An 11,557-nucleotide genomic window follows, 5' to 3' on the forward strand; every position below is an offset into this window, starting at 1 on the left:
TCACGTTCTTCTTTGTATTCGAGACGCGAAACTTACTCTCGATCGTTCTCTGCTCTTTTGGCAATAAACAAGCGGACGATTCCACGATCGTCACCATGGCGAAGCTGTACGTCAAACGACCTCGATTCTAGCCGCAACTTCCACTCAAACAGATACGTTGTTTGATCACAAGGCTATCTCGTATAGTTGCAAAAAGAAATATCACGTGTTTCGCGATGCTTAGTGGAGTTCAATTTTTCGAGAAATGTACAATTCGATTCGATATCGTTTGACAATCTTTCGCTGTTGCTTTTGCGCAAATTTTTGGAAATGCACGGACGTGTTTAAAGAGCCAGTTGTGTATTCTTCTTGACGATATTTGTAGAGTCGCTTGGAGAATTACCTTGGCAATTATTTGCATACGACTATCGCTTGGAATTCATTTTCACATATGTTTGTATATGCAGAAATTTATACCAAATTTGTCGATATTAAAGCTTGAGATTCTAGCTGAAAGTTCTGGCTAGATTTATATTCATAGCTTTGTTTCGTTAGAATATTTTATTATTTTTCGATCGAATTTTTTATTATCTTTCGATAGATAGTATATTAACATTGTAGAGATTATTTAAAGTGAAAGTATTCGATTTCAACAGTGTTATCCTCTTCGAGATCTTCTATACTGTTTTGTTATATTTTATATAAGTAAATGAATATAACATGAAACGCGACTTAATGTGTCTGGCATTTCGAAAATAAGTTTGCTATCTGCCATGATAATGACTTTTACATATTTTATTACATCATAAAGTCGAGCCGCGGAAAGGAAATGTAGAAGTTTGCTGGCTACTACGAACATGATGGAACCATCGAGAGGGAATATGTTACTTTACGCGCAACAAAAGAGACTTTCCACTGTAAATTCCAAAAATAAAATAGCAAGCAATTTATCAGATACGTAGCTCGTTATATCGTTCTCTATCTATCCACTTCTCGCTATATTTTTATACGCATAAATAACTCGAACGGCAGTTAAAATAATTTTTATCTACCTGTTATACGATTTGATGTACGTAAATAATAATGTAACGCGTACTATTACGTATAATAATATTTTTATATTTTCGTCATAGAATAAATAAATTGCTCTGTCATGATAATATCATCGACACACCTCGTCACTTCAAACAACTTTATTAATTCATCAGCTTCCGATGATTAGCAGCCATTTATTTATCATCGTTTAATAATAAAACTTGCTCGAGACCGTGTGTTTTAAGTACAACGTAATACGCGCCAGTAATTTTGTAAACTGGTACTGGAGTTCGAAGAAGAAGAGAAAACCACGAAAGGGTATGCTACGCAAGTAGAATTTCCTCGTCTGAACGCTACGAGTGAGAAATCACGTGAAACAATATCTAAGTAGGTCTGTAATTTAGACAAATTTTTAAACAAATTAAACTTTACTATGAAACTATTATTAAACTATAAATATGAAATAAAAGAAAAATACAATTCTGTAACTGATTCTTCGGACAAATCGTCTTAAAAATGACAAATCCATAGACAAACATTCGAAGCGCAGAACCTTTTCCAACGACTTCGATCTTTTATCAGAATCACCTTCCTCTCTACATTTGACTACATTTCCCTATTACCTGCTCCCCTCATCAATCTCTACGCCCACAATGTTAAATCATCCTGTGAATACAAACACCCACATCGTTCACATTTAAATAAATTCCCCCTATCCGAATACCTGAAACAAAATCCATCAACTAATTTCCATCTAAACGGCCGGACTCGTTCGGAATAAAGTACACCTACGTACACATTACAGGCGGTAGAAAAAGTATAAGCATAATTCTCTGTCTTCCGACGAGATACTCTTTTTTACTTGAACGCAACAACGATCGAGTATTTTATCCCACATTTTTATCCCACTCGTCAGGATCAATTTCGAAAAGGGAAAATTTCAAAAATTATATTTGAGCGATGGCTTAAATCGACATAAACGTGAGTACACTCAATGGTGTATCGTTGTTATATCATTTGACCTATGTCGCCAACTCTATACAGGGTGGTTGGTAACTGGTGGTACAAGCGGAAAGGGGGTGATTCTACGCGAAAAAAGAAGTCGAAAATATAGAATAAACATTTTTCGTTCGAGGCTTCGTTTTCGAGAAAATCGACTTTGAATTTTGGCTCGGTACGCCTGCACTTTATCGCGTTTCGTTGTAACGGATCTCGCTGTAGATCGTTGTCTCGATGGAAAAATTAAAAAAAAATTTTTATTCTATATTTTCGACTTCTTTGTTCGCTTGTACCACCAGTTACCAACCACCCTGTATAATTTCTCGATTTTTACGTATTTACTATACGGAGAAAAGATCTCCACGCTGTATTTGGTACCATAAGTGTACTATTGGCTTGGCAACTAAGTGATTGCGGATTTTCTCATTAGATGGTATTGACAAAACCCGCGATCACTTGGTTGCCAAGCCAATATACTGTACTATTTCGCAATACGATGTAAGATAAGCAAACTTATTAGAACGCAAGGTACCGATACACAGAGTGAAGTAATTAGCAAGATAAGAGTTTAGGAAATGAACGTAAACACGGTGACTAAGACGAGAGGCAATCGTTATAATAAACAATAATTACAAGACAGGCTAATGACTCAGACTTCTCGAGATAGAGAACACGGTTGACGTGTAAATTCGCGAATATCTTTGCTTAAGAACGTGCACGCGTTTATACTTTATCGGTACGTACGCAACGACGGAAACGTTTTAAACAAAGATATTGCAGGGTCAGACTGTTTAACGAACGACCTTTCCAGAGCTGAGCCAACGTTATGTGGCAGCGGTAACGGTTTCGAGGCAATGAGGTTCACATGGTATCGCGTTCTCAGTCGCGGATCGTGTCCTTTTCGCCTCGATATTTCATGGCTCGCGGACATACTATTCCCTCGCGCTTCCTACTCGCGCACATCGCCGCAACACTCATCTTCCTGTTCCTCGGCTCGACATTTATCCACGGCTGTGACAGATAGGCTCACAGTGTAGAAATTCTCAAAGGAGGGGAGAAAATTAAAGAGGAGAAAAGAAATGGCAACGATCGATGAAAGAAAATACCACAGACGCGTCAGAATGACATAGTATACACGGTGTGAGGAGAAAAATATAATGAAAGCAGTTGTCAACGATGTGCAAAGTGATTTCAGGATGAATTATAGAGCCAGCTAACCGCAAACGTACTGGTATACGCGCGATTGCTTACGCGTTTACACGGATATTGCTCGTGTCTGGTGCCTAATAAAAACCGTAGATTTACCGTAGCAGTGATATCATCCGAGAAAGCGCAATTGGATTATTTAATATGCAATAATCGATCGCGCCTATGGTGAATCGAGGCGAAATTACGATATCAGTGCGTTGCCTTTAAATCTTTTCTAATTCTACGCTGGCTATGTAATTTCAAAGTTGTATAATATTATAATTATGTTTTATACAGGGTGGTTGGTAACTGGTGGTACAAGCGAAAAAAGAAATCGAAAATATAGAATAAAATTTTTTTTTTAATTTTTCCATCGAGACAACGATCTACAGTGAGATCCGTTATAACGAGACGCGATAAAGTGTAGGCGTACCGAGCCAAAATTCAAAGTCGATTTTCTCGGAAACAAAGCCTCGAACGAAAAATTTTTATTCTATATTTTCGACTTCTTTTTTCGCGTAGAATCACCCCCTTTCCGCTTGTACCACCAGTTACCAACCACCCTGTATATCGCGTATAAGGTTCTATATAAATTTTATCATCGCGTATTAGTGTTGCATCGTCTAATTTCTATTTCCTTTATCCGAATAGTTACTAACTTTTTTCTTCAAAAAAAAATCTTAATTGTTTAATCGGATTTTATCTTTTATGAAGAGAGGCAGCAACTTTTCGTTTAGAAGAAATAAAGAGAAATTAGATAGCTTGATCGTAATTTTGCTGGGCATTGCGTCATTGTATCTTACCATTATATTATTGCATTATTATTAAAACATCGTAATGATAAGACAAAAATAAATAAATAAGACAAAAATCTGATTGCTGCATTTAATTTCACTGCTTAGCAAAAGTTCGTGATGAATAGTCTTCTTGCAATCTCATCAAACAAATAACACGATATATCGTTATTTTGATCGGTAGTTATCGGTAATTTATGAATGTTCAATTTGTGAAACAACATAGCTGAGCAGTCAAGTATGGTACGTGTAGAAGTTTATTAATGTTACACCTTCGGAACTTCACGTTCATTCGAGTATAAACACACGACTGATGTTTCGTAGTAAAATTAGACATCAATCGATCGTAGATGCATCCGTCGAATAAACATTTATCTACACTTCTTTCTTGTATTCATGTAAATCAATCTACCAAAATACACTTGAGGGGGAAAAGAACAAAATATCTCTATTCAATCTTTTACTTAAAAAATTGCAAATTTTATATCCTACCGTATCCATAGGTAAAAATTACAGAGAAAAAGGCAATATTAATCCTGTTTACGATCGAACATCGTACTTTAAAAAGTCCTCGAACAACCATTAACTGATATTAATTTTAATCGAATTAAAAAAAAAATTCTAAAAATATTTTTATTCTTAACAACGAAGAAACGAAAATATTTTCTTCCAGCCCAAAGATACATTCCAGTAGGGGTTGATAAAATATATGTGATACGTTAATTTGCAAAATCACCGATAATAATTAAACTTTAAACACTTTAAACGCAAAATTTCCCTTCTCGTCTTTATCGTAGAAGAAGAGGAGAAAAGATAAAGAAACGGGGTAATAAAGAGATACGGCTGATATATGCATATCAGCTAATATATAGAAAGACCACCCTGTACGCGAGAGGGACATTCGTGGGAAGTATTTAACACCGACTAACGAAACGAAGCAACAAGACTATCGAGAGAGCTACTGACCTTCCATTCAGTCATTGAATCAAGGCGATTTTGAGCGGCTAATCTACACTTGCGGCTCGTTGAATGGCTTCGATCTACCATGTATTACAGGGAGGCCTAGTGACACACAGGTTCCGACAAAATTGCCGCTAATGCCCTACACACTGAGCCGGACCTGTTTGTGCCGCTTAACGAAGTTTGAAAGGGTTCAGTTATTAGAGAGAATCGTAAAAGACACGCTCCGCTCGGTGGCCACCAGTTATACTTCGAAGGATCGAGTATAATACCCAGCAAAAAGTGAACAGCGCGTCAAAGAATACCGGCTAGGTGTTAAAAGGAAAAGCATCCTTTCGAATCTGTTAACTTTAATTGTTATATTCTTTAATATACTCATATAGTTTGATTTATGATTTTTATATTTTGATATTTCTCAAGTTCAAAGTTGTAAATTTTAAAATCAATTAAATTGACAATGTCTTTCCCTTTAAACTTCCTCTCTATATTTAGATTCTAATTTTGATTTTCATTCGATTTTATTACATCTAGATTTTACATTCTAGCGAGGCAAGAATATGAAATTTTTTTAGACGTGTATTTATCGACCCACATCGATCATAACACGATATTTATTCAGACATCAGCCAGACAGTTCGCACATCGACATCATTTATTTACAAAGTCATCAAAGACCATACGCTACTATTAGACCATGCTAATTCTTGTACTACTTACAGTTCTTTTCGAAGAACAATGAACAATCCGTTGAGACTGGCTTTTATTTTAAATTACTTTCATCGAAGCAATATCAACGTGTCACTGAAAATTTATTGAAAATTTATGAAATTGTTAACATATCGTTATGAGTTAAACGATAACATTTCTGTAGACCGTGTATTATATATGCGTATACTTTTTAACTCTCATTTTCTTTAATATATTACTAACTTATTGGCCCGGTAACTTCTTCCATAATGGATTTAAGAAAATACTCTTTTCATTTTCATTTATCGACTACCTTCCTCCCTCGTCACAAGCAACAACATAAATACATAATCACATACTGCCTCCGCCTATTTCCATCGTTATACATACATTACACGCGTACCAATTATTTTAATTTTAAAACACACTGCTATCTTAAATCAACATCCTACCTCCCAGAGCATATACTCCAATATATTTAATAATATAATAACAGCCTACACACTACAGAATATATTATGTTATTACAATATCCAATAAACTATTACTATATAGTATCCAATAAATATTTCAATCACCGAGTTATACGTATTCCAGTCATTGTGGAAAATGGATAATTGAGAAAAATCTTAAAGATGCAGATAATACGAATGTTGTAAAACTTATATAAATCAACAAAATTGTCATGAGAAATTACAAATTGGTCCTTTCAACTACCCTAGAAGATTCAGTGATACGTATTCCAGTCATTGTGGAAAATGGATAATTGAGAAAAATCTTAAAGATGCAGATAATACGAATGTTGTAAAATTTATATAAATCAACAAAATTGTCATGAGAAATTACAAATTGGTCCTTTCAACTACCCTAGCAGATTCAGTGTTAAACAAAGGGAACCTCAATTAAACAATTATGTATCTAATTAAAACAGAGATCCGCTATTGTCCTTAATATGATTTCAAATTTGCCGCGGCTATCGTAACTCGCCTATCGCTGTCGTTCATATCGATTCATTAACAACACAGTTGGTCGCGATACATTAAAATATAGATTTTAATGAAAGAGAGAAGAAGAAGAAAAATGAGGCAACCTGCACGATTCAAGCTTATTCACGCGTTGAATTGGAAGACAAACGCGCAAACAAAGGTGGAACAAATAGACACCTGCGAGCAACTTTCGAGACGAAAATGCCCTCGGCCTACTTCCCGCCATGAATAATACTCATTTTTGTATTATCTGGTTTTCATCTGTGGCCAGTGGACGGTCGCGTTTCTCTTTGTCCAATGAGAGGTACATAATACTTCGTCTCTTCTCTTTTACTCGTGACTTTTGTGAACCATGCCTTCCAAAAACGTGAACTTAATTTCAAAAGTGAATTATGTACACTATTACAACTTATATTAAACTATATACATATGAATCTATGAGGTAATGTCGTTTTTACGAACGAAACGTCTGAAAATCGAAATGCATACACTTATAAGAGAAACTATATATTTAATTTTAATTATTAATTTTAATAACAAACGTAGTCTAAGACACGGAAAAAGAAGAAAAAGAAATGAATACGAAGGTATGTGGTTTAACCTAACCAGGGAGATTAGGTTAAGTTACCAATATAATATAAATTTCACATCTTCAATAACATGAGTAATTATTAATATTCATTTCATATAAAAAGTGGAAAATACGTAGTTTTTTATATCTGATGCTGTAAAGATTTAGGAAATTTTAAGAACAAAGAAATTATTTTCTGACTCGTTCGTTTGAATGAATTCTTCGCTATTTTATCATACCAAAATGTCAAAGATAATACTATTCTATTAACTTCTATCTCTTTCTAAGGTATAAAACAGATGTAACTATAGCAGAAATTCACATAGTAAAAATTCTAGAACGTGTGAAAACCTTTTGAATTCGTGACAATCGTTAGTTCTCGTCAGTTTTATTGTATATGTAACACCTGCGTACGCATGAGTCCAGTATTTTTCGTTCCTCTATCTAACCTACAAAGTTTCATCGAAATCTAAAAAATAACGCTCTTGTATATCATCTGTTCTGTCTATCACCGATTCTTTTTACACGTCAGAAACTCGGTAATAGAATAAAATTTAGAAACTTACATCGCAACTCAGATTTATGAATCTTACATTTTTTTTTCTTACAGATAGGACGACTGTACGTGTATAATACTATGAGTTCATAACTTTAAAATATCGAAATATTGAATAACACACAATATATTTTTATTCTTACGTGTCCAATTCACCTACGAAGTTGGATTCGCACGTTTTAACACAGTCAGTATCTTTTTCTGTTTTGCCTCTTTCTTTTCTTTGTACGTCGTAAATATTCTTCGGTCTCAACGACGCGACGCGGCATTGCTTCGAATGACCATAGATGATGGCGGGTGAACCAGAAACAGCAATAAATCTGGTTTTCGGTAATAAATTTCGTTTCTGACAAATGATTACACCAACATGAAGAATAAATATCTAAAAGGACAATCAACTTTCTATTCCAACTTTAGTTCCCTTCAAATGTATTCCATGATAATCTAATTTGCATATAAATACTTTAAATTAGGTTATAAACTAGGGAAAAGTTACTTAATCGTCGATATGATAAACTTTTATTCTATCTTTTTATTATTGAATTGTATATTGCGAATGAATAAAGATTTTCTAGTGAAGAAACGTCTGAAGATATTTTTTCTCGAGTTTCAGCTTATTTTTGTATTCTACAGACGATATTGCGACACCGAGACAGATTCGAGAAGAACAGAATTTCAAATGAGACCTTCGAAAAAATCGCCCAACTCAAAATAAATATATTATTCTGCAACCACGAATTACAAAATATAAATCACAAAAGACCAACACCTGAAATTATTTTAAATAAATCGAAATCTTCCACTCTTCATTTTGTTTTAATTCTGATTTCTAATTTTGTACATCTCATCATATTTATATTATATTATAGATAAGAAACAAAGAAATATTTCGAATACTTTTACAATTTTTTACGATTTGTTTCAATGCTCTTTCTTATTTTGAGCAATCCTCATAACTTTGTCTTTCCATAAATTAATAAACCTTATTTAAATTTTACATTAATATTCATGGGATATATTGCGACAAAGACGGTCTAATAAGAAAGAAGTTTCTGGTTTAAAAAGTTTATTGGATTGCCTTAAATATCAAATTTTTATGAAATAGAAAGAATATCGAATAACTGCAGTGTACCAGATAACCCGTTAAACGAAACCGTGTCACCACTTCTCAGATTAAATCGATCGAGCTAAAGGGTGTTACTATTCTCCTGTGTTTACCAAGATAATCTAAACAATTTTTCATAACCTTTCCACAATTCAACATTGCAAAATCAACGAACTAAAGAAATCAGCAACAAACTAAAGAATTTGTTTGGAAGACACGTACGCATGCAGATAACGCAATAAAAACATACCTAAGGGATCAAAGGAAAAAGAAGTGCAAACCGGAAAACGTTCGAACGCTTGAAAAAGCATTATCGATGCCGCGGCATCGAACGCACGTTGTACGTTTGTTTAGGTTCGCCTAAATTACGTTAGGAGAATGTAGCAGACGATCGATTCGTCGTTCGTGCATTAGAATACTCGAATCTCGAATTGGTATGTACCATATAGCATTGGAAGCTCGCCTACCAAAACAATAACCTTCAGACACGCACAACGTACACTCTGAGCTAGAAAGCGACTCGTATATTTATAATAGTATATATTTCTTCACGACATTATAATCGTACTAATGGTACTAGATGAAAGTTTAATAGGGTAACGACTAGATTATAGATAGTTCTGCAAATTCATATTTTTGTGAATACAATTGAAGATCGTGCACCGTATAGTAATCTATATAGAAATCTTTACAACATCTAACAGATAAAACAACTTTTTACCCAACTTCTAGTTTCTTAATTATATTTATAAAAATATAGATTTTTATAATCATCAGTAGTCTAGTAATGACAATACATTGTTTATAGATTTATAGTAACGTACAACGTACGATTTCGTATACGAGTTATTTAGTATATAATCTTTGTATATAATAGTCAGGATTGTTGTATATTACGAAAGAATGAGAAAATATCGTCTACATACTCTAGATTCAGAGTGAAAGAATATGGAAAACATGAATATAATTCGAATAATGGTGAAGTTATCCAAGTCAGGAGGTATTATATAAGAAATAATAGAATAAATAGGAAACTAATTTCTAGAAATAAAGTAATACACGTTGCTGAATAATAATCACAACTAACGATCTTAGTTGGACAAATTTCATTCCTTTTGACGAGTAAAAATTATGTCCTCGTAGAGAACCATGGCCGTCGAGCTCTCTCAATGTATACGATGTATACGATCTACATATTTGATTGTCTATTACGCCACTAATAGCAAGTTGAACAGTCTGTTTTCAAACATAGATCAGTCAAAAACTATTCATAAGCAAATTCCACGAATTACAAGTTAAATTACTTAGCTTGACTCAAGTATCTTTCTCACTGAAATAACCCTACTTTACCCTACATTGCGATAGATTCTTAATTCCGTACGAGGTAAGCACCTGCCAATTTAAAGGTTAGTTCGCTGAGAGATCAAACAGGCCGCATGCGGCGCCTCGACTGTCAATCTGACAGCCGCCCGATATAACGTAATCATCGTTCATCGTACTCTTCTGGCGCGGATACAAAGGAATCTCTCCAAGCCAGTCGTTTACCACTCGTGCTACGAATCACGGAAATATTCGGACTATTCGTTCGCGCATCTATACGTACGCATGAATACGTTGATCCACTTACCAATAAGCAAGCACACGAAATCTATAATGATCTTTCGTAGAATCATTTTCGACGATCGATCCATGATGATTTGAATTATAGTACTCTTTTTATCTCGTTGGCTCTCTGTCTCACTTTCTTAAAGTCTTAAAAGGAAGAACGAACGAACGAACGAACGATCGTTACTTAAATGTCGTTACACGGTCGCGAGATAGATAAATGTTAGGAGCAAAACAAACACACGCAGAAGAGCAATGCTTACGCGTGGTCATATAGAAAAACTAGGAAAAAGACCATCTCGATTGCACGGCTCGGAATGGACTAAACGACGCTTGTTGGTAGCTCGCGAATCTACCTACAAACACAGTACGCAACCGGCCCGATCGAGATCCGAGCGACGACTGCGGCTGCGCTTTGCGCCTCGCACCGCTGTCTCGTCCGCGCATACATCGCACGTGCCTACCCCGGCCTGAATCACAGTCCGTAGTTTAATAATGGGTGCTCATTGTAACATGAAACAAACATAAAACACAAGTCTCCTCCATGAAACATGAATGAACGTTCACCTTTACAATTATGTTATTTCGTCTTAGCGGATAATCGTTGCCTCTTACGATTCCATCATAAGTAATCAAACGTCATACATAAGTAATTATATATACACTTTTTTTTATTGGTACGACAATAGTCAATAGAAGTGTATACAATGTTTATGGGGATGACGTTGAAAGAATTTCTAGAGAATGGATTTAGATGTATGGTAAATGGAAGAAATTGTATATATAGTGGTCACAAAAATGTTGATCAGGTTTTATTTTCACATTTTATTTTCATAGTACCAAGTTTTTGCAGTTATATCAAAATACTACCAAATGATATAAAACTTAATGTGCTTGGACTTAATTAATTAATATGTAAATGTTATAATAAATACAGTGTTGAACAAATACTTTTTGTTGCCACTAAATACAATTCAATATTGCTAAATGTTTATAATAGTAAATATAATGTAATAGATCTTTCAATATTTTTTAGTTTCAGAGTTCATGTAAGTAGTCAGTAAAAACTTAATACTAACAAACATTTTAGTT

At 34.4% G+C, this 11,557-nt stretch overlaps 1 protein-coding gene across 4 annotated transcripts in view; it reads right to left on the reverse strand.

The window, feature by feature from the left end:
* Nucleotides 1-11,347, reverse strand: part of LOC126864161 (putative phosphatidate phosphatase) — a 61,830-nt gene extending 50,483 nt beyond the window's left edge. For 2 of the 4 annotated variants that reach the window (XM_050615190.1, XM_050615189.1), the window contains exon 1: nucleotides 10,488-11,336. In XM_050615190.1, the coding sequence (XP_050471147.1) occupies nucleotides 10,488-10,551 (64 nt within the window). In that variant the 5' untranslated portion in view covers nucleotides 10,552-11,336. Of the gene's footprint in view, nucleotides 1-10,487 lie in introns of all 4 variants that reach the window. The other 2 variants (XM_050615186.1, XM_050615188.1) reach the window with 2 other exon arrangements.
* Nucleotides 11,348-11,557: the final 210 nt, after the last annotated feature.

The sequence above is a fragment of the Bombus huntii genome, chromosome 3, assembly GCF_024542735.1.
Source record: "Bombus huntii isolate Logan2020A chromosome 3, iyBomHunt1.1, whole genome shotgun sequence".
Taxonomy (NCBI): domain Eukaryota; kingdom Metazoa; phylum Arthropoda; class Insecta; order Hymenoptera; family Apidae; genus Bombus; species Bombus huntii.